Raw genomic sequence first — 25,458 nt, forward strand, 5'->3', positions numbered from 1 at the left:
CTATGACAGAAGAAGGAGAAGGAGAAGGAGGAGGAGGGAGGGTGGAGGGGAAGGAAAAAGAGGAGGAAGAGGAAGAAGAAGGAGGAGGAGGAGGAGGAGGAGAGGGAGGGGGAGGAGGAGGAGGAAGTCGGCTGAGATCTGACAATCCAGGTAGATGAGTCTGTGAGATTCTTATCTCCAATTAACCAGCCAAAGCTGGAAGTAGAGCTATGGTTCAGGTGTAGAGGGTCAATGTTGAGCAAAAAAGCCAAGCTGAGTTCAAGTCCAATACTGGCATACTCGCACACCCATACACACCCACACACAAGAGGTTGGGGGATTCAAATGGGGAAAGATGGTAGAGGAGGTGAAGTTGATCAGTATATATGTTTGGAAATTCCACAGTGAAAGACCCCTTTTCTCATTATGTATTTTTTTTACTCACCAAAGCACTTCTCCCTATTCAATACAGTAAATATTTAAATATGAATGCTTGTCATGTTCCCTCTCCCTTAAGTACAATATTAATTCTATAGAAGCAGTGACTTCTGTCTGGTTTGTTCTCTTATATTTGTAGAAGTGGGTGCTGACATAGGCTCATTAAATACTTGCTGAGTAACTAAGAATGCAGGTTCTTGTGTATATATTGCATAAACTGACTACCATCATCACAGATCATACACCGCCCCCCCCCCACAGATGAAGAAAATGAGGCAAAGGAGCTAGTAATTTGTCTAAAATCATTTAGAAGCTTAGAATAGTAATTGGAGCCCAGCTGCAATGTATATTTTCATCGTGTATACTATCTATCCTAATCAACTTCACCCTTCTCTCTCAAGCTGGAAGTAGTCCAGTTTGGAGTAGAAAACTCCAAACTCCATCTCAGTGTTACTGTGAAGACCCAGTTGATCAAGCAACTCCCCAACTCACCCTTCATTCCTCCTTTTCATCCTCTGATTTTCAGCACACCTTGTCAGCAATCCCTTTCAAAACATATCCAAGTCTTTCTCTCCATTTCCATGCTCTCTGGTAGAACCGCCAGGCCCCTAGTAGGTTTCCGTATTTTTTTCCCCAGAATATTATCAGAGTTCTACCCAGCCAGTGATCTTCTTAAACTCTGACGTGTTTTTGTTTAAAACCTTCCAAGAAGCTGGGCACAGGATCCATGCCTGTTAATCCCAACACTCATGAAGTTCTGGTAAAAGGATAGAGAGTTCTAGGTTCCTACATCCCCCCTTTTTAAGGTGTATTAATTGCACTAAGGAGTGTCCCTAGGTACTTCAGACAACCTTATAATTGCTGAATTATTGAATTTATAGAGAAAATTCTAGGAAATTTAAACCCAGGATCTCACTTTGTAGCCTAAAAATAGGTTTGAATGCCCTGGCTCATGGTGGCTATGTAAATGCTCTACCAATCCAGCCACACTTCCTTCTTTTTTTGCTTCAGTTATTATTCTGATAGGTCTCTTCTTACTTTTTGCCCAAGGAAGCCTAGGACTGTAATCCACCTTATGTCCACTGGGGATGACAGGAGCGAGCCACTGTACCCCTGTCTTGTATCTTTACTCCCCTACCCGCTGCCCCAGTCCTTGGCCTTGATTTCAGGGCCTGGGCACTTCCCTGAGCTTTTGTACTCAAGGCTAGTGCTCTATCACTTGAGCCACAGCTCCACATCTGGCTTTTTGGTAGTTAATTGGAGAAAAGAGTCTCATGGACTTTCATGCCCGGGCTGGCTTTGAACTGTGGTTCTCAGATTTGAGCCTCCTGAGTAGCTAGGATTACAGGTGTGAGTCACCAGCACCCAGCTGCAATGCTTGCTTTCTTTCCTTCCTTCCTTCTTTCTTTTTTTTGTTGGCCATGGGGCTTGAACTCAGCCTGGGTCTGTCCCTTAGCTCTTCAGGTCAAAGCTAGCACTGTACAACTTCCTGTTTTCTGAGTGGTTTACTGGAGATAAGTTTCATGGTCTTTACTGCCCTGGCTGGCTTTGAACCACAATCCTCAGGTCTCACAGCCTCCTGAGTAGCTAAGGGTTACAGTCATGAGCCACTGGCACCCAGGTGCAATGCTCTTAATGTTTGACTATTACCAAATGTGATAAACATTGGGTTTTTTTGTCCTGTCCTGGGGTTTGAACTCAGGGACTAGGCACTATCCCTGAGCTTTCTGCCCAAGGCTAATGTTCTATCACTTGAGCCACAGCTCCATTTCTGGTTTTTCTTTCTTTCTTTTTTTTTTCCCCTTTCTTTTTTTTTTTTTTTGTCAGTCGTGGGGCTTGAAGTCTGGGCCTGGGCACTGTCCCTGAACTTTTCAATTCATGGTGAGTGCTCTACCTACCACTTGAGCCACGGCACTACTTCCAGTTTTCTTTGGTTAATTGGAGATAAGAGCCTCACGGACTTTCCTGCCCCGGCTGGCTTTGAAGCACGATCCTCAGATCTCAGCCTCCTGAGTAGCTAGGATTACAGGCATGAGCCACTGTTACCCAGCTTCCACTTCTGGCTTTTTGGCGGCTAATTGAAGTCAAAAGTCTCACAGACTTTCCTGCCTCGGCTGGCTTTAAACCATGATCCTCAGATATCAGCCTCCTGAATAGCTAAGATTACAAGCATGAGCTACCAGAACCTGGCCAAATGTGGTAAACATCTTTGTATAAGCACTTAAGTACTTATATTTAAAAGTTATTTAAAATTATTTCAGTAAGATAAACCCGAAAGTGAAAATAATTGGGTAAAAAAAAGGAGCAAGTTTAAGCTATAAATAATTTATTTTTGTCAATCCTGAGGCTAGAACTCAGGGTCCAGGTACTGTCCCTGAGCTCTTTTGCTCAAGTCTAGAACTCTACTACTTTGAGCCACAGCTCCACTTCCGGTTTTCTGGTAGTTAACTGAAGGATGAGTCTGACTTTCCTGCCTGAGCTGCTGTGAAAGGCTATCCTCAAGAGCTCAATCTCCTGAATAACTATGATTACAGGTGTGACCCACCAGCATCTGGCTATTAATACATTTTGTTCAATTGTTTCTAGAAGGACTAAACAGCTCATAACTGTATCTATTTTCATTAACACCTAGGAGAAATATTGCTATTGTGTGAGCTTAAAATCTCTAACTTGCCAGGCCAGTGTCTCACACCTAATACTAGCTACCCAGTAAAATCCATGACTCTTATCTCCAATTAACCACCAAAAAACCAATGGTTCAAGTGGTAGATGGCTAGGGTCCAGACCCTGGGACTCAGGCCCATTACCAAAACAAAACAAATTAAAATTTCTAGCTTTGTAAGTTGCTACAAAGTTGTTTTTCTGGCTCTCTCCCTGGTTCTCTGTTGGAAGTAATGCTATTCTCCACACAGCTTGGAGGCAAGAACCATGTAAGCCCCTATCCTGTGCAGCTCAACTGAGATGCTCTATGGAGAGGACCTGTTTAATTTTCTGGGGGTGGCATTAGAATCCCTACTTTTCAGGGTTAACTTGATAGGACTTTCAGAATCTAGTTTCCCTCTTTCCCATGAGAGAGGCACCTTCTCTCTCTTCCCCATGGCTGAGTCACAACCCATGGCACATGGCAGGCGCTCATAATTGTTTGGAAGGTGTGCTATGTGTGGTGGCTAATCCTAATATTTGGGGAGACTAAGGCTGAAGGATCATGAGTTCAGAGTCAGTCTGGGCTTCATTATAAGACCTCATCTCAAAAAAAAAATTAAACTGGAGGGTGATAGGGAGTATGGGGGAGCAGTCGAAGACAGTGTGCAGCGTTGTGGGGAGAATGTGGGACTGATAGCTAGAATAACAGTGGGTAGGAGAGAGATAGTGGGCACTTGGGGGAACTGAGTGTGGCTTGAACTCTGGGCCTGGGTACTGTCCCTCAGCTCTTCAGCTCAAGGCGAGCACTCTACCACTTGAGCTACAGAGCCACATCTGGTTTTCTGGTGGTTTATTGGAGATAGGAGTCTCATGGTCTCTCCTGCCCAGGCTGGCTTTGAACTGCGATCCTCAGATCTCAGCCTCCAGAGTAGCTAGGATTACACGCGTGAGCCACCAGCGCCCGGCTGTTGTTTTTAAAGGAAAGGTGTTTTTTTTTTAATTTAATTTTGTTTTATTTGTGAGGAAAGGTGTTTTAGATGGGCACTAGTGGTCCATACCTATAATCCTAGCTACTCAGGAGGCTGAGATCTGAGGATCGTGGTTCAAAGCTAGCCTGGGCAGAAACTCCCACCCTCCAAGACTCTAATCTCCAGTGCACCAGCAAAAAGCCAGAAGTGAAGGTGTGGCTCAAGTAGCAGAACACTACCCTTGAGTGAAAAAAGCTAAGGGAGAGCTTGAGAACCTGAGTGAAAGCATCAGTACTGCCATAAATAAGAAAAAAACTTAGAATTTAGAAAAGCAGTAAAAAGTTTCAAAGATTGGAGGTGAAAGGACTAGATTGTATATTGGGAACAGATTGTTCTGTCTACAGTGTCAAAAGTGGATTAAAGCAGAGCTAGAGTGAATGTACACACAGACTGGGAAGTGACTGTAAAGTTCATGGTAAAGAGAGTGATTCAGGCTAAAGTGGTGGTACTCAAGACAGAAGAAAATAGTGCAAAGGAGGTCAACTGGACAGAATTGGGAAGTGGCTGGATAGAGGGTGGAGAGGAACAGAAAAGATAACCTTCCAAGTTTCTTTTTGTCGTTGTTGTTGGTCATGGGGCTTGAACTCTGGGCCTGGGTGCTGTCCTTCAGCTCTTCAGCTCCAGGCTAGTGCTCTACCACTTAAGCCACAGTGCCACTTACAGTTTTTCTGGTGATTTATTGGAGATAAGTCTCACGGACTTTCCTGCCCAGGCTGGCTTTAAACTGTGATCCTCAGATCTCAGCCTCCTGAGTAGCTAGGATTACAGGCATGAGCACCAGTGCCTGGATCAAGTTTCTTTTCTTTTGTGCTGGTCCTGGGGCTTGAACTCAGGACCTGGGCCCTGCCCCTTAGCTTTTCTGCTCAAGACTGGTACTCTAGCACTTGAGCCACAGCTTCACTTCTGGCTTTTTGGTGGTTAATTGGAGGTAAGAGTCTGATGGACTTTGCTATAAAAGTTGGCTTCAAATCTAGACCCTCAGATCTTAGCCTCCTAAGTGGCTTCCTCCCAGTTTTGACTTGGGAGAATAAGAGTGATTAATGAGGTATCCACTGATACAGGGACTGGTACCCATAACCATAGAGATGACACTGCAAGAGGAGAGGCTATGCTCAGACCAGTACTCATATAGCTCCCTTCTATCTGAAATTACTCCTTTGGGTGACCTTTGGAGGCCTTCAGCCATGATTTGAATAAAATTGTTCCCATATTTTAGTAGAGTCTCTAGACTACTCTACTTTCATTATAATCACTTGAAATGTTTATTAATAATTCAGATTGGGGACCCTTACATATACCTCCCATGTCAGAATCCCTATAGCAGGCCCAGAAAACAAGTTTTTAAGAGTCTAAATCTGATGCTACTGGAAGTGGTGCTGTGGCTCAAGTGGTAGAGCACTTGAGCCTTGAGCTGAAGAGCTGAGGGACAGTGCCCAGGCCCAGAGTTCAAGCATCATGACCACCCCCCCAAAAAAATCTGATGCTACTGTGGGCAGTCCACAATCACCTCCCATATTTTCTACTCAGCTTCACTTTTTTTCTGGGTTCCTCCAGCATACACCTTTCTCCGGCAGTAATGATGAGACCATGTGGCTGGTGTTCTAAATTCCAACCACATATTTTCTTGAGTCTTAGAGTTTAAGAAGTCTTAGCTGGGTGCCAGTGGCTTATACCTGTAATTCTACTTACAGAGGAGGCTTAGATCTGAGGATCTCAGTTTGAAGCCAGTCCAGACAGACATAAAAAGCCAAGCAAGAACATGAGTTCAGGCCCTAGTGTTGGCACACACACACAAAAAAAAACACCAAAAATCAAAACACCAACAGGTAGTTACAGAGAATCACAACCTACCAAACGTAGATCAGGACTAGAAACTTCTATGGAAACCAATAACCAGGTTAGAAAACTTAAAACTGTGAGTGACAAGTCGCTGGAGGCCCAGTGTAGATGAATCTAAGAGTTAAAAACTCCAAGATGCCTTTTACTTAAGGGGGTCTTCACACTTTATGAATTTTATCTCTAGAAGCTTTACCAGTTTCATTCCCCTCAAGCACCCTGGCATCAGGGGAGGATAAGACAGAGCTTTCAACAAGGCATGAGCTCAGGAAAAACTAATTCTAATTCAGGTTGTTAAATGAGTCTAAATGAGCTGAATGAGTCGCTAAATGAGTCTAAATAAGCCAAAAAAGGAACTATTCAGCTCCTGCTACTTTCCTGAGGGATAGAAGAGGTGACAAAGGAGGATTGGAATGAATAGGGACTGAGAAATACTTAAGAAAGTCACAGGTCCGGAAGTGGAGCTGTGGCTCAAAGTGGTAGAGTGCTAGCCTTGAACAAAAGAGATCAGGAACAAAGCATAGGCCCTCAGTTCAAGCCCCACAACTTTCAGGAAAAAAAATAATAATAAAGTCTTTTGGGGCTGGGAAGGTGGCTCAGTGGTAGAGTGCTTGCCTTGCATGCATAAGGCCCTGGGTTCGATTCCTCAGCACCACATAAGCAAGAAAAAAGCCGGAAGTGGTGCTGTGGCTCAAGTGGTAGAGTGCTAGCCTTGAGCTGAAGAGCTGAGGGACAGCGCCCAGGTCCAGAGTTCAGGCCCCATGACTGGCAAAAAAAATGTCACAGGTCCCAAAACAGGCTCTAAAAACCTAGCTGGGAACCAGTGGCTCAAGTCTATAATCCCAGCTACTCAGGAGGCTGAGATCAGAGGAGGTTCAAGCAAGCCTAAATAATTTTTTTTTTTTGGGGGGGAGGTCTGGTCGTGGGGACTGAACTCTGGGTCTGGTAGGTGCTCTACCACTCCACCATACCCCCCAACACTTTGTGCCTATGTATTCCAGGGCAGTTAAGTATGTGTGGATAAGCTAAGACTTACCAGGGGGTGGAGACAAGAACATGTGTTATTACCTCGGAATGGAAGAAAGGACCCAAAGAACGGGCAGTCTCCCTAAATGCTTGTAAAGTGATTGGGACAGGTAACTAACTCGACAAAGGAGAGTAGTACACTGTGTGCCAGGTTCGATACTTAATGGAAATTAGGAGAGGCACCAGGAAGGATGACAAGAACACAGACAAGTAAAAAGAGTCAACTCAGTAAGGGGGGGGGGGGGGGGATGACTAAGTGCACAACAGAAATTCGGAAAAGAAAAGCTTCAAAGTTTCAACTACGCAGAGAAGTGTAACATAGAGAAGCACAGATCAATTACCTCTAATCCTAGAAAACCGCAGTAAACAATTCGCTTCTTTTCAAACTGTGAGGTTTTATTTACGGGCGTGTTTAATGAGTCGTCGGTACTGAGGGGGAACCAGGGCCTTAGGCACACGAGGCCGGCGCTCTCACCTCGCAGCGGCAACCCGGCCGCGCTTTTGTTTTTAGAAGGCGAGCACCACCTTCTGTCTTGTGGCTGTAACACCCAGAGGCGGCTTTAAGGAACCATATTTGAGTCGGTTAAGACGACAGACAGGGGAGGTAGCACGATCCTCGCTTCACAAAGCCAGAAGACACGAAGAAGTGACTCTCCTTCTCTAAAAGGTCGGCGGAGCAAGGCAGAAGCTGACCAGGCCCGAAGCGCGGCTTCTATAGCCGCAGCAGCCAAGCGCAATACCCGGCAATAACCCCGTGCGCCAAGGCCTTGAACTGACGTCACAGCCCCAGACTTCCCCCCATTGGTCCTCTCTTACCGTCTCTTTCCGGGGCAAGGGAAAGTGCCAACCGATCCGGAAGTGAGGTGCTCGGGGCGCCAAGACTGCGGCGGGGTTGAAAGCTTAGCCATCTGTGGTGTCGGAGTCGACCGGCTCTTTCCTTCAAGTTCCACCCCAGGCAAGAAGTCTCCAGAATCCTGGTGGCCTACAGGACACAGGTCAGCCAGGTCGCTAAATAGCCAGCGCCTACCAAAGACCGGAGCCACAACGGGCCGCCGGAAGCTTTTCTGTGAGAGGGGTCCGGAAGTAGGAGGCACGGCCCGGGGAAGGATCCCGCGGGCCATGGACCCGCCTCCCGGGGCCGGGCCGGCCTCCCTGCGCTTGGCAGCCGCTGCCAGCTGGCAGGTTGTACGCCGACGCTGTGTGGAGCATTTTCCGCGAGTCCTGGAGTTTCTGCACTCGCTTCGCGCTGCCGCTCCGGGCTTGGTTCTCTACCGGCATCATGAACGCCTGTGTCTGGGACTAAAGGCCAAGGTATTGGATGGAGCGAGTTAGGACCTGGAAAGGGGTGGGGTGCGAGGACCTGGGAATGGGACGACAGGTTGGGAGTAGGACTAGTTGGAAAAGGGTTGTTAGTCTCTTAAATTGGGGATTCTGAGCTCAGTACTATACAGATGGTGGTGGAGCTGATCCTGCAGGGCCGGCCTTGGGCCCACGTCCTGAACGTCCTGAATCACCACTTTGCACAGTCTGGACCTAGAGTGCGGGACCCTAAAGCTGTGAGTAAACCCTGAACAATCCCTAACTGCAGGTACCCTAACTGCACTAGTTACCCCTCCTCTCCACTGCTAGATCTTGATTCTGCCATCTTTTGCCATCCATGTCCTCGACAGACAAAACAAGATCTGAGAAAGATTTCGGAGGCACAAGAAACTTTTTGCCAGCAGGTGAAACAGCTCTCAGAGGACTCCGTGGATTTGGCCTCCAACCTGCAGGTGAGACTGGCTAATTGGAAGCTGTTTTATGACTCAATTTTCCGTAATCCTGTTTTTGCATGCCTCTTTCTCCCTCTGCAGGAACTTGAACAAGAGTATGGAGAACCTTTTCTTGCTGCCATGGAAAAGCTGTTTTTCGAATACCTGTGTCAGTTAGAAAAAGCACTGCCTACATTGCAGGCAGAGAAGGTTTGCTGGGGCAGAGTACTTATGGTATTAAGTATGAGCAGTGGTATCCAGGACTGTGGTCTTCATACCTGTTTCCCTGCCCACAGCTCCAAGATGTGCTGAATTGGTTGCAGCCTGGAATTTCTGTGACCTCTTCTCTTACCCTGAGGCAGTATGGTATGGACATGGAGTGGCCACTTCCAGGTATATAAGGGATAAGTAGGAATTTGGGAGGCAGGGTCTGACCTAACAACATTTCTGTGTTTGGGTGTGTGTGTGTACATGTGTACACACACGCGTGCCAGTAGAGCTTGAACTCAAGGCCTGGGTCTTGGCCCTGAGCTTTTTTGCTCAAGGATAGCACTCTACCGCTTGAGCCACAGCTCCTATTCTTGATTTTTCATGGTTAATTGGAGGTAAGAGTCTTAGGGACGGGCTGGGATGTAGCTCAGTGGCAAAGCGCTTGCCTAGCAAGCGCAACCTCCTGGGTTCGATCCCCAGTACCAAAAAAGAAAAGACAAAAAAAAAAGAGTCTTAGGGACTTTCCTTCCCTGTGTTGGCCCCAGTGATTTATACCTGTAATCCTAACTATTTAGGGCTGGCCTTAAGCAAAAGAGCTAAGCAAAGCCGGGCGCCGGTGGGTCATGCCTGTAATCCTAGCTGCTCAGGAGGCTGAGATCTGAGGATTGCAGTTCAAAGCCAGCCCAGGCAGGAAAGTCCGTAAGACTATTATCTCCAATAAAACCACTTGAAAACCAGAAGTGGCGCTGTGGCTCAAGTGGTAGAGCGCTCACCTTGAGCTGAAGAGCTGAGAGACAGAGCCCAAGTCCAGAGTTCAAGCCCCACGACCGACAAAAAAAAAAACAACTAAGCAACAGTGCCCAGACAAAGTTCAAGCCCCAGTACTAACACAAAACAAGTTAAGTGAGCTTGAGGTATATTTTCTCTTTAAAGGAGTCTTATTTTCCTGGGTGCTGGTTGCTCATACCTACAATTCTAGCTACTCAGAATTCTAAGATAGGAGGATCGAGGTTCAAAGCCAGCCTGGGTAGACAAATCCAAGAGGCTTTTTTCTCCAGTTAACTAGCAGAAAGTGGGAGGTAGAAGTATGGGGCTCAAGTGGCAGCAGATGACCAGTAAAAAAAAAAAAAGTAGCCTCACTTTCTTTTTCAGAAAACTCTGACTCAGTGAAGCTGACAGAGTCTGTGAAACAGACTCCTCCTCCACATCCCAAAGGAGTCCTCTACAGTCCTCTGCCAAAAGCTAGGCCTAGCCCCCGAGGACCAGCCTCAAGAAAGCATCCAGAACTCTTATCAGGCCACCACTTCAATCTGGCCCCTCTAGGCCAGCGAAGAACCCACTCCCAATGGACATCTGCAAAGGGAGGGCACAAAGAGCGCCCCACGGTCATGTTGTTCCCCTTTAGGAATCTGAGCTCATCAACCCAGGTTACATCGAAGTCTGAAAGCAGAGAAGAACAAGGGATACACACTGGAAACACAGCAGATTCTGGGGGCACACGAGCAGCCTCCACTGGGAAGTCTAAGAATCCATCTCAGAGCCTAGGGGGAAAGGCTTTGGAGGAGAACTCATCAGACTTGTCTGCTGCAGAACAAAAGGCGTGAGTGGAAGAGTTGTTTTTCCCTCCCAGGAGCTCATTCTTTTCCCTGTTTCCCCTTCACCCTATCTTTTTGTTTCTTCTACCTCAGGAATTCCTTGGATTGCTACATGGATCCCCTGAGACTGTCATTATCACCTCCTAGGGCCAAGAAACGAGGTAGGTGGACTAAACCAGGATTGGCTCCAACAGCCTTTTGTCTTGGGGACTTTTCAGGGCCTGAATTTACCTAGAGTAGTTTGATTCTGCTTTCTTTTCTGCAGTGTGCTCTCCATCTCTGTGCAGCTCAGTCATTACCATAGGGGATTTGGTTCTGGACTCTGATGAGGAAGGAAATAGTCAAAGAGAAGGAAAGGTGAGTAAGAAGGGAAAAAGGAGGGTTGAACAAGACAAATGCACTCCTCCAGGTTAGAGAGGGGTTCAGGGAGTGGTTTCTGATGATAGGCTCTCAATGCTCCCTTCTCTGCAGGAGTCTCTGGGAAGCTATCAGAAGACAAAGTCTGACACCTTGATCCCTACGTTCTGTGAACATCTTCCCATTTCTGGCCCCAATAGCCTGCTTGCTCCTTCCCATGACTGCATAGACAGCTCTAGCCTTCTATGATAGCACTGGAATGTGCTCTACACCTGCCCATCTGCCTCTGCAGTTCTGTAGGCAGCTTAGTGACTGAAATGGAAGCCCAGGCTTGAGTTGCCTGGCTTCATTGCTTACAACTGTAATTCTTGATATTTCAACTTATTATAATATTGTCTTGATGTAAAGGAGGGAAATTAAGTCTCTCTATAGGTCAGCAGTCATTCCTTATTAACAGAACTGGCCCCTCTAGAGCTGGAAGAATCCCTTTGCCTTTTTACTTCCTTTGGAAAGTGTTACTCATTTCTGCCCAGGATGGTTACTGGGCTTGAGAATGTGGAAATTATCCTTGCACTATTCTGAAAATAGCCTAATGCCAGAATATGCTGTGTAAATTCTCTCACTGCCACGTTACTTGGGGTGGTGGTGTTACAATGGAATAATTCATGTTAATTAATACTCAAGTATCCATCTTCTGGGTCAGTGTGAATCCTTCCTTTGCCCACCCTGAAACAGCACCCAAATGCCAGCATTGTGCAGAAAGCACTAGCATCTCTCTACAGCCAATGTGATCTCTTTTTTTACTGAGTTATTTCAAAAACATAAATACTTCTAAGCTTTTCAGATATTTGAAGATCTCATTTAATGAAACTGATTAAGAAGACATGATTACAAAAGCCTGCCTTTTCCAGACCAAGGCCATGTAAAGCATTTATATATCAATTAGTATCTTTTTTTCTCTTAATAATCTTCAAGATGCTGAGTCTCTTGATTCCCATTTGATTGTCTTTATTTTCTGATTGTTTTCTTTCTTCCCAGTGGGTGTGTATGCAGAGAAATATAGCATTAATGCAGGAGCCTGCAGGAATTGAGCTGATAGGAACTAATAAAGTAATACACTACCATACCAGCTGGAATGGGTAACAAGCCTAACTTGGAGGGCCATGTGGTAGAGTGCTGCTGTCCTGAGAGAGCAGGACTGCTTGGTTCTAGTGTGTGTCACCGAAGATTGGATTCACCTGCTGGGTGACTCGGATGAAGGTCGTTCTCCGGCTCAACTCTTTGAGCTTAGCTGCTCCCACATAGGTACATGTAGACCGGATCCCTCCTAGGATGTCACGGATAGTATATTCTACGTCCCCTTTATAGGGAACTTCCACTGTCTTTCCCTCTGAGGCCCTTTGGAATAGGAAAAAAATGTTATTACCTTCTCTTCTTTAAGCTTGTCCCCAACTCTAGCATTTAGCCTCCCTCTGTCATTTTTTTTTCCTGAGCATTCTACTGTTCATTACCTAGTACCCATGAAACCACATCTGCTAGATAGCTTTGCCAGAACCCTCAGCTGCCCAGCCTCCACACATACCTGTACTCAGCCACGCCACCAGCATACTTCTTCATGGCCATTTCAGAACTCATTCCATAGAAGAGCTTGTACTTCTTACCATCCCTCTCAATGAGCTCACCTCCTGACTCACTATGTCCAGCCAGCATGCCACCCAGCATCACAAAGTCAGCACCTGCCCCTGCCAAAACCAGAGGTGAGAAAGATATAGGTGGCCAAGGTGCCCACATGGCCACCCATAAAAGCAATTTATGCCAAATCTTCAGTGCTGACAACTTGAACATCTTCTCAGTTCTGTGTGCCCAGCTGACCCACGATGCACACAGGCCTGCTTTGCCTTGGTTTCTACTTCCCAGTGTGTCTGTTTTCTTCAGCATTTTCCCCCCAGTATCAGGGCTTGAACTCAGGACCTTGTGCTTTCTTGCTCTGCAAGAGCTATGCTTCTAGCCCTGCTTTTTTGTTGGTTTATGTTAGAGACAGAATTTTAGAGGCTTTTCTGCCAGGGCTGGGTTTGAACCTCAATCCTGTAGGTCACAAGTCTCCTAAATAGCTAGGATTACAGGCATGATCCACTGGCTGGCTTGTCAAGATTTAGCTACTGTTTCCCTTTTCCTGCCAGTGCCATCCTTTGGTCATACTATTTTACTGCTCCCAGCAGTGTGATTTTTACCTGACCCAAGAGCAGAGGTCTCCCACTTAACGTAAGGATCACTTGGGAAACTAAGGAAAGGGGGGGGAAAATACTTGCAGCCCCGTCCCTTGGAGGCTGGTTTTGTAGGCCCGCTGTGGGGCTCAGGAATCTACATTGCCCAACAGTCTAGGGGACAGTATAGATGGCCCTTGCTCACACTTGGAAAATTAAAAGTTTCCTCTGCTGGCTTGCCGCAGGTGATACCATATGCATTGGGAGACTAGTTCATATTAGGAAGGAATCTCAGTAGCTTCTTGAGCTTCTCTGGCCTGATCCTAGACACTCAGAGGTAACTCATCCTTTTCTACAGGATTCAGCTTCTGGGTCCTCCTAACCTCTTTACAAACCTTACCAAAAGCCTTGGCCACATCCCCAGGGCAGCTGCAGCCTCCATCCTACAAAGTAAGGAGCACTGTGAAGACACAACACGGACTTCCCAAACCCTCTCAGTGACTTCCCACCAACCCACCTCAAAGTGGATGAAGCCACATGAGAAAGCTCCTGTTTGGCAGACTCATATCCTGCCAGCCCTTGAGACTTACTGAAATGATGTGGCCTTTGAGGCCATGTGCAGCGTCCGCACATTCCATCACTGCACTGAGCTGTGGATACCCTACTCCCGTTTTCTTCCGGGTTGTACACACAGAACCTGTAGGTACAACGGTGGAAGTGAAGTGTTCCACGGATGCTTGCCACTGATGGGATAGCCAGTGGTCCTGATGAACCAACCAACTTACCTGGCCCAATTCCCACTTTGATGATGTCAGCCCCAGAGAGGATTAGCTCTTCCACCATCTCTCCTGTTACCACATTCCCTGCCTGAGAGACAGCAAAATAGAGCATCCTTAGGATCAAGAATGGAGAGGAGCTTTCATGCTCTCATTATAGCATACCTAGACTATATGACCTGCTAGTGTTATTTCAAGCATACTGTAGTGCCTTCTACTAGGCCCTCTGAGGGCTTCTATACTAGCTATTTAAAAGGATACCATTTCTCACTCATTTCCAGAGTCCTTTGAAAGGTAAGGTGAAAAATGGCCAGTGTCACTGTTTAACTAGGGTAAAGCTGAGGTCCAGGACACACTTTATTGCCTCAGGCAAGAAAGCAGATCATCAGGAAGACAGGTGGTTTGGAGAAGCATTCAGGGAAGCAAAGAAAACTTTAAAACCAAGCTCAGATCTGACTTAGCCAGGGGGTTCCAATATAGCTGGTCCTAAAGCTCTATGGCTGGCTTTAGAGAAAGGGAGAAGACGGAAATATAGGCTAAACACCTGCTCTGCCCAGATGCACTTGTTCTTGAGGGGCAGCACAAACATCCTTTTGAAATTAATAAGGACTTATTTCCTTAAGCTTCTTTAAAAATAAAACATATCTCCTGTAACACTTCGGGTTTTGTTTTCATGTGACACTTTTTATATGACTAGAACAGTTCCATTTCTGTGTGCAGATGTGATTTGTACCACAAGTATGTACAATGCATAAATGTTTTTTTTTTAGATTTTTTTTTTTTGCCAGTCATGGTGCCTGAACTCTGGGCCTGGGTGCTGTCCCTCAGCTCTTCAGCTCAAGGCTAGCGCTCTACCACTTGATCCACAGCACCACTTCCTGCTTTTTCTGCTTATGTGGTGCTGAGGAATCGAACCCAGGGCCTCATGCATGCAAGGAAAGCACTCTACCACTGAGCTACCTTTCCAGCCCCTAATGCATAAATGTTTGATCGTAGTTTTATGAGTGATGTCAGGGACTCTGGATTTGTAGGGTCAGAGACAATAAACTTATTTGCAGCTTAGAACCATGAGTGATCACCTAGTTACATCATGTAGACTAGGAATATCATAGTACAATAGAAGAGAAATGAGCTGATATGACAAAATGGAGAGTCAACAAGGAGTAGCAAGAAAGGAATGTAAAAACTACAGGGTAACAAACATACCATGATGGTGTGTTGGGGGAAGTGCTTCCGTACGTCCTTTACAAATTCAACAAAATGTTCAGAATAGCCATTTGCCACATCCAAGCAAATATATTTCACCTGGGGAATAGCTTCTAGGATCTGTTCCAGCTGCTCAAAATCAGAAGAGCCTGTGCCTGAGCTGGCAGCCAGATACTGTGGGAGAAACAGGACTATTGACATGAGAGCATTAGATCAACCTGTAGCAACCAAAGATCTAATAAGCAGTCAGCAAGCATTAAAGGTGAGGGTTGATCTCCAGTAACCCCCCCCCACCCCCGGAAAAAAAAAAGTTTCCTAGAAAACTCGGATAAGAAAGGGAACGGGGCAGATCATTACCTCAAGGCAGTCAGGATTCTTGCTAGCAAAGTCTTGCCACTGATCAAGGCTGTAGTGCTTATGGACAGCAGTGAAGAGGGAAAACTGGGGAGAAGAAAAAAAAACATAAAAAAAGAAACCCCTACTAGGTTCCTTTCTTAGAAAGAGACCTTTATACTATTCTAATAAAATGACTGGGATTTGAAAGGAAACCAACTTAAGAAGTTCATGGTTGAGCTGAGATTTGAGTTGAACCATTACTCTCCCTACAAATCCCAGCACAGCTTTTTTACCAAAAGCTAGTACTGGTCAAATATTCCTACTCAGGTACTCTGTTAACAGGATTGTATTTTTCCTGCCAGCACATATCTACAAGGTGATAAGGACATGCTGTTGGTAAAGTGGAGATAGTGGGACAAGTAGTGGCCAACCATGAAGAGAATATGGAGTCAGTGATTCACTTAATCCTCCCTCTTAAGGTAACAAAGTATTAATATGTTTCTGGTCTTTTCTGGCTCATTTGTAAGCAGTAATTCAGTATGTTTAGATTCCCACAAAAGATAAGTAGCCAAAGAGCTATCACATCCTTGCTCCATTCTCACTGGATGAAAGAACAAGTGTTCATGTTGGGTGATAGATATATGTCAAAAGTATACAAAAGTATTTTGCATACATAATTTTTACAAGTTTTTTGTATGCAAATGTATCCAAAAGTACAAAATTTCATCCAACCAAGCTGAAAGATAATGATGACTTGGCAGGCTCATAATCCAACTGCACAACTTGCAAGCAATATTGCAATACTTGAAAAAGGTATTTAAAAGCCACTCTGAATGTTTATGTTATTCTAAGGTGCAAACATGCAAACATGAGATAGCAGTTGGCTGAGACAACACAAATCTTTTGGCTGACAAAAAACCCAGTCAAGTATCTGTAGCAACTAGACACTTACTCAGTTTATCATCAACACTGTAGCTAAAACTGGTACTAAATTCTGCTTTCTTAATAACATTCTACTGTGAAGATGTTGATAAAGGAAGTTGCTCTAGGACGTCAACAGAACTGGGAGATACACAGGTATAATGTGGCATGATAAACATCTAGTACAAACCAAGCCTTAAAAAATCATTTATGAGCCGGGCACTGGTGGACCATGCCTGTAATCCTAGCTACTCAGGAGGCTGCGATCTGAGGATCACCGTTCAAAGCCAGCCTGGGCAGGAAAGTCCATGAGACTCTCATCTCCAATTAACCACCAGAAAAATGGAAGTGGCACTGGGCTCAAGTGGTAGAGCATTCGCCTTGAGCTGTAGAGCTCAAGGGCAGTGCCCAGGCCCAAAGTTCAAGCCCCACAACTGAGCAAAAACAAACAAACAAAAAAAAAACACCAACAACTCATTTGTGGGGCTAGGAATATGGCTTATTGGTAGAGTGATTGCTAGCATGCATGAAGCCCTGGGTTCAATTCCTCAGTTCTACATACACGGAAAACCAGAAGTGGTGCTGTGATTGAAGTGGTAGAGTGCTTGAGCAAAAAGCTTGGGGACAGTGCTCAGTCCCTAAATTCAAGCCCCAGGACTGGAAAAAAACAAAACAAAACAAAACATTGTGTCAGGTGCCAGTGGCTCATGCCTGTGACCCTAGCTACTGAGGAGGCTAAGATTTGAGGATCACGGTTCAAAGCCAGCTTGGGCAGAAAAGTCCCCATGAGATTCTTATCTCCAGTAAACTATTCAAAAAAGCTGGAAGTAGCAATGTGGCTCAAGTGCTAGAGCCCAGCCTTCAGCACAAAGAGGCTCAGGGACAGCACCCAGGCCCTGAGTTCAAGCCCCATGACTGACCAAAAAACATAAAAATACTCCGGGCCTGGGTGCTATCCCTGAGCTTTTTCCACTCAAGGCTGTCACTCTACCACTTGAGCCACAGTTCCACTTACAGCTTTTTGTTGGCTGACTGGAGATAAGAATCTCAAACTTGGGGCTGGGAAGGTGGCTCAGTGGTAGAGCACTTGCCTTGCATGCATGAGGCCCTGGGTTCGATTCCTCAGCACCACATAAGCAAAAAGCCAGAAGTGGCACTGAGGCTCAAGTGGTAGAGCACTAGCCCTGAGCTGAAGAGCTGAGGGACAGCGCCCAGGTCGAGAGTTCAGGCCCACGACTGGACCCCCCAAAAAAGAATCTCAAACTTTCCTGCCTAAGCTGGCTTTGAACCACAATCCTCAAATTTCAGCCCTTGAGTAGCTAGGACTGCAGTGTGAGCTACCAGTGCCCAGCTAAAAATCTGATTTCTTTAGCATTCATCCATATTATAGCAAGTCAGTCCCTAATACAGCTCATGTAATATAGCCATGTCTACTAACCTAATAGATTAACTATTCTTCAAGTCTACTGGTCAGGGTAGACTGACAATGGGCAAAAGGATTCCTAAGCAGTTAGTAAAGAGGAACAGGAATAAAGTAATAAAACTGTGTAACTATCAGCCTCAGAGAAATGGTGACAAACATTCCACAAAGACACAACAATCAAAATTAGGCAGGGAGATTAAGTCCATAAGGTAAACAAAGCTACAAATAGCAACAGAATTCAACTAATGCTTCACAGATTAACCAGCAGAGTGTGTATATTGTCAAAAGTGCCCACGTAACTATCTACCTTCTCAGCTACAAGCATAGAGGCAGGTAATATTACTGACAGGAGCAGTGTCTTCCATTTTCAAAGTGAACAACCTGTATGTAAGAAAAACATATTCCATTGGGGCCATGTCCCAGAAACTATCAGCAACCTAGGACTTAAAGAAGAGGAAGATTTTTTTCAAAAGAATAGCAGGCATTTGTATGTCCCTCCCCCATGGTATAACCCCTGCTTTCACTATATATGATGTTGGTATATGTGGAGGGGAAGGGAAAAAACAGATTGTTAAAACAGGGATACAGGAGGACCCATTGCAACAATGAGATGTACAAGTCATTATGTCAAAAAACGAACTTTACAACTTTGGTGTGGGGGGGATGGGGGAGGATAGAAAGGGATGGGAAGGGGAAACAAAGCAGGAGGCTATAATGCTTGATAAGAAATGTGCTCATTATCTTACCCATGTAATTGTAACCCCTCTGTACAGTATTTTCACAATAAAAATATATTAAAAAAAAAAAGAAGAAGAAGAAAGAATAGCAGGCATGCTGGGTCCTGGTGGCTCACATCTGTAATCCTAGCTACTCAGGAGGCTGAAATCTGAGAATCGAGATTCCAAGTAAGCTCAAGCAGAAAAGTCCTTGAGACACTTATTTCCAATTACCCTCTCAAAAACCGGAAGTGGCACTGTGGCTCAAAGTGGTAGAGTGCTATCTTTGAGCAAAACAAGCTCGAGAACAGTGCCCAGGCCCTAAGTTCAAGCCCCACAACCAAAAAATCAAAACAAAACAACAACAAAAGAATAGCAGGCAGGGGCTAGGAAGGTGGCTCAGTGGTAGAGCGCTTGCCTTGCATGCCAGAGGCCCTGGGTTCGATTCCTCAGCACCACATAAGCAAAAAGAAAAAAGCCAGAAGTGGCGCTGTGGCTCAAGTGGTAGAGTACTAGCTTTGAGCTGAAGAGCTGAGGTACAGCGCCCAGGCCCAGAGTTCAGGCCCCACGACTGGACCCAAAAAAAAAAAAAAAAAAAGAATAGCAGGCATAAAAATGAGTAAGCTGCTTCTCTAAGATATTCTAGTTAGGAATTGAGAACTCAAACTGGATTTAGTTTCTAGACCAAAACAGTAAATGCTTACTGCTGCACACATGATGTGACTGAGGGATAAATATAGTTGGGAAAGAATAGCCTAAGAAATGGGGAAAGTTGGTGAGGTATATAAATTAGGGGAAATAAAAGTTCTGTTCATATATCAGAAAAATGGGACAAAACGTAACTTTGAATCTCATTAATTCAGATGGCCCTTTTTCTTTTTCTGTGTGTAGGAGCTGTTCTGGAGTCTAAATTCAGTGTCTCAAACTTGTTAAGCAAGCACTCTACCTGCTGAGCCACACCTCTAGCCCTGTTTTGCTTTAGCTTTTTTTTTTTTTATAGAGTCTAGCATTTTTGCCCAGGGCCAGACTGCAGTCCTCCAACCTATGTCTCCTAGTAGCTAGCTAAGATGACAGACTAGCCCCAGCATGCCCAGCTTGTTTGTTGAGATGGGGTCTTGCTAACATTTTTGCCAAGGCTGCCCTCACACTGAAACTCTCCCCATTCCAAACTACCACATATATGGAATTACAGGCATGTACAATCACACCCCACCGTCAGATGGCCCTTTGAACAGATAGGGTAAAAGGGGCCTTAGTACCAGAGAAATAGTACATCCAAGAATTCTAACTGCTGTCAGAGAGCTAACTGGGAATAAGAAGGCGAATGCCTCTGAAACCAGTTAGCCTAATCTAACATTAGGTAAGTAGCATACAAGAAATCCCACCTTAGAGAGAGCCTTTGCCATCTCAAAGGTGCCCACAGTATCCATATTGGCAGCAATAATGGGTACACCAGTGTACATCTGCTTTGAGTTCCGAAATGAAAAGGATCTTGTGAGATCCACCTGCAAATAGAAACAGGAATCTGATCGTTTCATTCATCACATGAGAACAAGAACAAAGCAGCTTTTTTTTGGTCCTGGCCCACCAGGTGCTTGTGCAAAAGAGAGCAAGAAGAGAAGCAGGCTCACCTCACTTCGAGATTTAAGGGTGCTGCGTTTTGGCCTCAACAGGACATCCTTGAAGTCTAGCTTCACATCATTATCGATATGAGGCATGGCGGGGTCTAAAGAAACCACGGATCTAAGGGCTGGAAGACAAAAAGTGAGAAAGAACCAAATCCAAAATCCATCCCCCTAGGACCTCAACAAACCACGGATCTAAGGGCTGGAAGACAAAAAGTGAGAAAGAACCAAATCCAAAATCCATCCCCCTAGGACCTCAACATCCTGATGGTGCACGGAAGGGTCTATCTCTCCTCGCTTAAGTTATGGAAGTTTGTTATACAGGTCAAACTCCTGTGGAGATTTCTCTCGATTCCTTTTTAACTGATTAAAGAGAACTGGGAAAGAGTGGTGGGTGGTTCTGACGGTGCACTGCTTATCCCACTATTCTTTCTTCCCACGTCCCAGCAAAAAGTAATTTGGAGTGAGGACTGACTGTGAGAGAAGGAACCCGGAGGTCTCGATCAGCTTCCGGCCTAGGGATACTTACTTCCTGTAGGCTCGGCCGAGGTGGCAGTTGACCAAAGGTACCTTTGCTTAGCAACTAGTGTCCTACAGCCTTGCTAAACCTAGCGGGCAACGCCAACAGGTTCCGCTAATTGCCGGCTAAAACCACCAACCGGAATTTCGCCTTCTGCAGGACCACGTGTGGTCTTCTGGGAAACAGAGTTCACTCACTGGGATTTGTCTTGGAATCCCAGCGGCGGCGAACTACAACTCCCAGGATGCCAGAGGCGGAATACCGCCGAGCATGATGGGAAAAACGACCCCCTCTCCGCCCCACTTGCTTTCCACTAACTTTGGCTCGTTAGGAAACGGTCATAAATCTTAGAGACATCATCGCTGCTGTGACTAAAGTGGCTGTCTCTTTCTTGTCTACAACACCACTAAAAGGAAACCCAGGAGTCATCTCTGAATCTTTCGGGAACCCGATGGGAAGACGGGAGGGTGGAACCAGAGAGTGACCCGGAAGTAGAAGTGACTCTTGTGGGCGGAGTGCTGGGAAGGGGCAGCGGCCACCGCAGCGGGAGAAGCAGCAATTTATCCACTTGCAGCCCCAGCCTGGGAAGAAGATGCTAATTAAAGTAAAGGTGGGAGCATTTCCAAGCTTGCTAAGACTCAGTGGTGCTGAGAAACCCTCTGCGCCCAAAGAAAAAGCGGGGAAAGAAAACCATGCCTTTCCCGAGCCTGGATGTCGCTGACACCCTCCGGACGCCGCGCGAGGCGTGATGGGAAATAGGGGGACCCTGGAGAGCTTTTGAGAGCTGGGGCTAGCCCCGCCGGAGCGTTCCGGGGTCGTTTATCTTCCCTGCCTTCTAGGCAAGACTGCCTTACCCCACGACGGGACTGCTTTTGTCCGGAGTCTCAGTATTTGAACCTCTGTAGGGACTGGGGGCGTAACTCTGTGGTGGAGCACTTGTCTACCATGCACAAGGCCTTGGGTTTTTTCCCTAGCATCGCAGAAGGTTAACTGGGGACCTTTCAAGAGGGGATATTCCTTGGGGCTGGGAAGGTGGCTCAGTGGTAGAGCGCTTGCCTTGCATGCCTGAAGCCCTGGGTTCGATTCCTCAGCACCACATAAGCAAAAAGAAAAAAGCCAGAAGTGGCGCTGTGGCTCAAGTGGTAGAGTGCTAGCCCTGAGCTGAAGAGCTGAGGGACAGCGCCCAGGCCCAGAGTTCAGGCCCCACGACCGGACTCCCCCCTCCCCCCCCCAAAAAAGAGGGGATATTCCTGCTGATTATGAGAGTTGACAGCTAGAAGGAGATGACTTGTGAAATTCGGAGAATTAGGTGTTTTGCGGAATTTTGCCCTATCAGAATGTTGACAGTTTAAAGTGGTTTGGTGAAAAGTATTGTCAAAACCTTCTGATTCTCCACAGCAGTGTTGCTGAGAATGTGCCTCTCTCAGAAGACAGTAGGTCCCTACAGACAAAAATAGGATGTTTTACCTAGAAAAAATGTATTTTGCACTGTAGGATTTATGAAACATTTGCCTATTTCAGACGCTGACTGGAAAGGAGATTGAGATTGACATTGAACCCACAGACAAGGTGATGTATGCCCCCAATTTCTTCCTGTACATTTTCTTGCTTAGTACCCTTACTAGGTATGGTTATGAACTTAGTCCTTTTGTTCTCATGTTGACTGCACAGTCTTTGCTCTTTCCATTGCTATGATTCTAAGCAACCTCTGCCTGTTTGTCCCTTTAAAGGTGGAGCGAATCAAGGAGCGTGTGGAAGAAAAAGAGGGAATCCCCCCACAACAGCAGCGACTGATCTACAGTGGCAAACAGATGTGAGTTTGGAAGGAGAATGAGGACATAGCAATCTTAGTGAAGATGAGGTTGGAGATGGATCAGACTTGCCTCTTTTGAGTGTTTGCCATGGACTCTGGCAATTTAGTGAAACATAGAATCTTCTCAGAATAAGATTTTTTCAAGAATGGAATAAAATACATAGAATCACAAAGGAAACAAGTTATGCTGAAATACAGTTATGAAACATTAAAACAAAATAGTGGTATATGAATTTGAGTGCTTTTTAAAACTAATGCGTTAAACATGATCTATTGATGGTCTCCTAACTGCCAAACTTTTAAAGTATTTTGAAGATACCTGTAAACAGCTGTAATATGAACGAAAATAATCTAGTTTTTATTGTTAACAAGTTATTGATAGTGTTAAAACTGGAGAATTTTGCCATGTTCAAAATTGAAAGAAATATTACATTGAGAGATTTGGGGTTTTTATGTTTTGGTTTTTTAAGATGGGATATTTTTTCATCCAAGACCTTCCAGAGAGATGTATGAAACCCTGATTAAGAACGTCTGTTTTGGGCTGGGAAGGTGGCTCAGTGGTAGAGTGCTTGCCTTGCATGCATGAGGCCCTGGGTTCGATTCCTCAGCACCACATAAGCAAAAAGAAAAAAGCTGGAAGTGGTGCTGTGGCTCAAGTGGTAGAGTGCTAGCCCTGAGCTGAAGAGCTGAGGGACAGCGCCCAGGCCCAGAGTTCAGGCCCCATGACCGGACCAAAAAAAAAAGAATGTCTGTTTAGGCTGGGAATATGGCTTAGTGGTAGAATGCTTGCCTAGCATGCATGAAGCCCTGGGTTCAATTCCTCAGTACCACATAAACAGAAAAGGCCAGAAGTGGCACTGTGGCTTAAGTGGTAGAGAACTAGCCTTGAGCAAAAGAAGCTCAGGGACAATGCTCAGGCCCTGAGTTCCAGCCCAGGACTGGCAAAAAAAAAAAAAGTCCTGTCAAGCACTGGTGGCTCATGCCTATAATCCTAGCTACTCAGGAAGCTGAGATCTGAGGATCAAGGTTCGAAGCCAGCCCAGGCTGAAAAGTTATCATGAAACTCTTCAATTAATCACCAGAAAACTACAAGTGGTGCTGTGGCTCCAAGTGGTAGGGTGCTAGCCATGAGCAGAGGATCGCAGGAACAGTGCCTAGGCTCTGAGTTCAAGCCCCATGACTGACCAAAAAAAAAAAAGAGAAAGAAACAAAGAATGTCTATTCTAGAAGTACCGGTGTGGCTGAGGTGGTAGAGTGCTACTCTTGAGTACAAAAGCTCAGAGACAGCACCCAGGCTCTGAATTCAAACCCCAGCACTGGCACCAAAAAGGAAAAAAGAAGCATGAGTAGAACAGAGCAGTACTTTAGTATGGTCTTTGTAGGACTGAGGGCATGGTTTAAGTGGTAAAGCACTTGTCAAGCAAGAATATCTGTTCTAAGCCAGGCTCTGGTGGATCACACCTTGTAATCCTAGCTCCTCAGGAGGCTGAGAGCTAAGGATTATGGTTCAAAGCCAGTCTGAGTAGGAAAGTCCTTACGACTTTTCTCTAATTAACTATTCCCCCACCCACCCAAAAGAGTGTCTAGAAATAGAGCTGTGGCTCATGTGGTAGAATGCTAGCCTTAAGCACAAAAGCTCAGGGATAGCACCAGGTCTTGAGTTCAAGACCCAGGATGGGCACCGGAAAAAAAAAGTCTTTTCTAGATTTCTAATGCTTTTTTCTCCCCCTCTGTAGGAATGATGAGAAGACAGCTGCTGATTACAAGATTTTAGGTGGCTCAGTCCTCCACCTGGTGTTAGCTCTGAGAGGAGGTGTTGGTCATGGACAATGATGGGCCTTCCCACCATTACACCTCCTTACCCTGTCATTGGTAATGAGGTATCACTCTCTGGGACACCAGAGCCCCCTCCCCTTGATGCCCAGTCTTGTGTGTCTACTGATGGGAGAAAGTGAGGACCCCAGGATGCAGTATTTCTGGCTCAAAGGGCCTTTGCTGGCTATTGGATTTAGCTTGTCATCCTGTGTGCTTCCCTCTAATGGTTGTGCCCCTGGTTGTCAATAAAATATTTCCTGGCCTCTTGGAATCGTTCTTCTGTCTCCAGATTAAATCAAAATAATTCATACTAACCAGCCACATCAGGCTAAAGGGTGGGAAAATGGGAGGACTGGTGCTGTTACAGAGATTCTCAGATTCCAGGAAAGCCTAACTATTCTCAGTTCTGTGCTGAAGCCAATTCTTTTTTCTTTCTTTTTTTTTTTTTGGGGGGGGGTCCGTCGTGGGGCCTGAACTCTGGGCCTGGACGCTGTCCCTCAGCTTTTCAGCTCAAGGCTAGCACTCTACCACTTGAGCCATAGTGCCCCTTCCGGTTTTTTACTTTTTGCTTATGTGGTGCTAGGGAATTGAACCCAGGGCCTCAGGCATGCAAGGCAAGCGCTCTACCACTGGGCCACCTTCCCAGCCCCCTGAAGCCAATTCTTGCATGCTTAAAAGAGCTAGGTACTAACCAAGCGCCAGTTACTCACACCTGTAATCCTAGCTACTCAGGAGGCTAGATCTGAGGATCATGGTTCAAAGCCAGCTGGAGCAGAAAAGTATGAGACTCATCTCCAATAAGCCACTAGAAAACTGGAAGTGGCACTATGGCTCAAGCAATAGAGTGCTCACCTTGAGCTGAAGAGCACAGGGACAGCACCCAAGCTGAGTTCAAACCTCACAACCAACAAAAAAGCAAGGCACTGCCATTCTTCCCAATTGCATAATATGCAATCTCATGTTGATAACTGGAAATCAGCCATGCTAAGAATGTTTTAAGAAATTCACAAACACTATAATCCTCCTTTATACATATGCCATCATAGTACTGATGTGTATGGTATAAATCCTCTCCAACTGTGACTGCTGGGCATCTGGGCCTGATTGGAGAAACCTCAGGAGTTTGTAAGCACGTTGTCTTTATTTATCCTTGTCCTAGCAGGGTAATACCTGCAGCCTGAGCTGCAATTTTTTAAATTTTTATTACCAGACTAAAGCTTAAATTTGGGACTCTTGCTCT

General features: G+C 45.7%; 3 protein-coding genes across 9 annotated transcripts; 2 read left to right on the plus strand and 1 right to left on the minus strand.

The window, feature by feature from the left end:
* The first annotated feature begins 8,045 nt into the window (after nt 1–8,045).
* On the plus strand, nt 8,046–16,449 carry Tinf2 (TERF1 (TRF1)-interacting nuclear factor 2). Of its 4 annotated transcripts, XM_013025375.1 has the most exons (9): nt 8,046–8,261; nt 8,402–8,506; nt 8,621–8,722; nt 8,804–8,911; nt 8,998–9,094; nt 10,064–10,511; nt 10,600–10,667; nt 10,772–10,863; nt 10,978–11,542. In XM_013025375.1, the coding sequence occupies exons 1-9, from the start codon at nt 8,070–8,072 to the stop codon at nt 11,110–11,112; spliced, it is 1,347 nt and encodes a 448-aa protein (XP_012880829.1). In that variant the 5' UTR covers nt 8,046–8,069; the 3' UTR covers nt 11,113–11,542. The 4 variants fall into 4 exon arrangements, with proteins under 4 accessions (XP_012880829.1, XP_012880832.1, XP_012880831.1 ...); XM_013025378.1 differs by lacking the exon at nt 10,978–11,542 and adding an exon at nt 15,748–16,449 and having other exon boundaries at nt 8,621–8,911; XM_013025377.1 differs by lacking the exon at nt 10,978–11,542 and adding an exon at nt 13,426–13,589 and having other exon boundaries at nt 8,621–8,911.
* On the minus strand, nt 11,641–20,745 carry Gmpr2 (guanosine monophosphate reductase 2). Of its 4 annotated transcripts, none has more exons than XM_013025379.1 (10): nt 20,600–20,745; nt 20,077–20,195; nt 19,831–19,950; nt 15,407–15,490; nt 15,050–15,223; nt 13,853–13,934; nt 13,658–13,764; nt 13,468–13,510; nt 12,446–12,605; nt 11,641–12,261 (listed from the first exon to the last, which is right to left on the minus strand). In XM_013025379.1, the coding sequence occupies exons 2-10, from the start codon at nt 20,161–20,163 to the stop codon at nt 12,072–12,074; spliced, it is 1,047 nt and encodes a 348-aa protein (XP_012880833.1). In that variant the 5' UTR covers nt 20,164–20,195; nt 20,600–20,745; the 3' UTR covers nt 11,641–12,071. The 4 variants fall into 4 exon arrangements, with proteins under 4 accessions (XP_012880833.1, XP_012880834.1, XP_012880835.1 ...); XM_013025380.1 differs by lacking the exon at nt 20,600–20,745 and adding an exon at nt 20,546–20,593; XM_013025381.1 differs by lacking the exon at nt 20,600–20,745 and adding an exon at nt 20,326–20,516 and having other exon boundaries at nt 20,077–20,248.
* A 335-nt stretch (nt 20,746–21,080) lies between these two features.
* On the plus strand, nt 21,081–24,489 carry Nedd8 (neural precursor cell expressed, developmentally down-regulated 8). Its single transcript, XM_013025385.1, has 4 exons — nt 21,081–21,200; nt 22,112–22,159; nt 22,321–22,403; nt 24,140–24,489. The coding sequence occupies exons 1-4, from the start codon at nt 21,183–21,185 to the stop codon at nt 24,234–24,236; spliced, it is 246 nt and encodes an 81-aa protein (XP_012880839.1). The 5' UTR covers nt 21,081–21,182; the 3' UTR covers nt 24,237–24,489.
* The last annotated feature ends 969 nt before the right edge of the window (nt 24,490–25,458 follow it).

This window comes from Dipodomys ordii, unplaced genomic scaffold (genome assembly GCF_000151885.1).
Source record: "Dipodomys ordii isolate 6190 unplaced genomic scaffold, Dord_2.0 Scaffold84, whole genome shotgun sequence".
Classification (NCBI taxonomy): Eukaryota; Metazoa; Chordata; class Mammalia; order Rodentia; family Heteromyidae; genus Dipodomys; species Dipodomys ordii.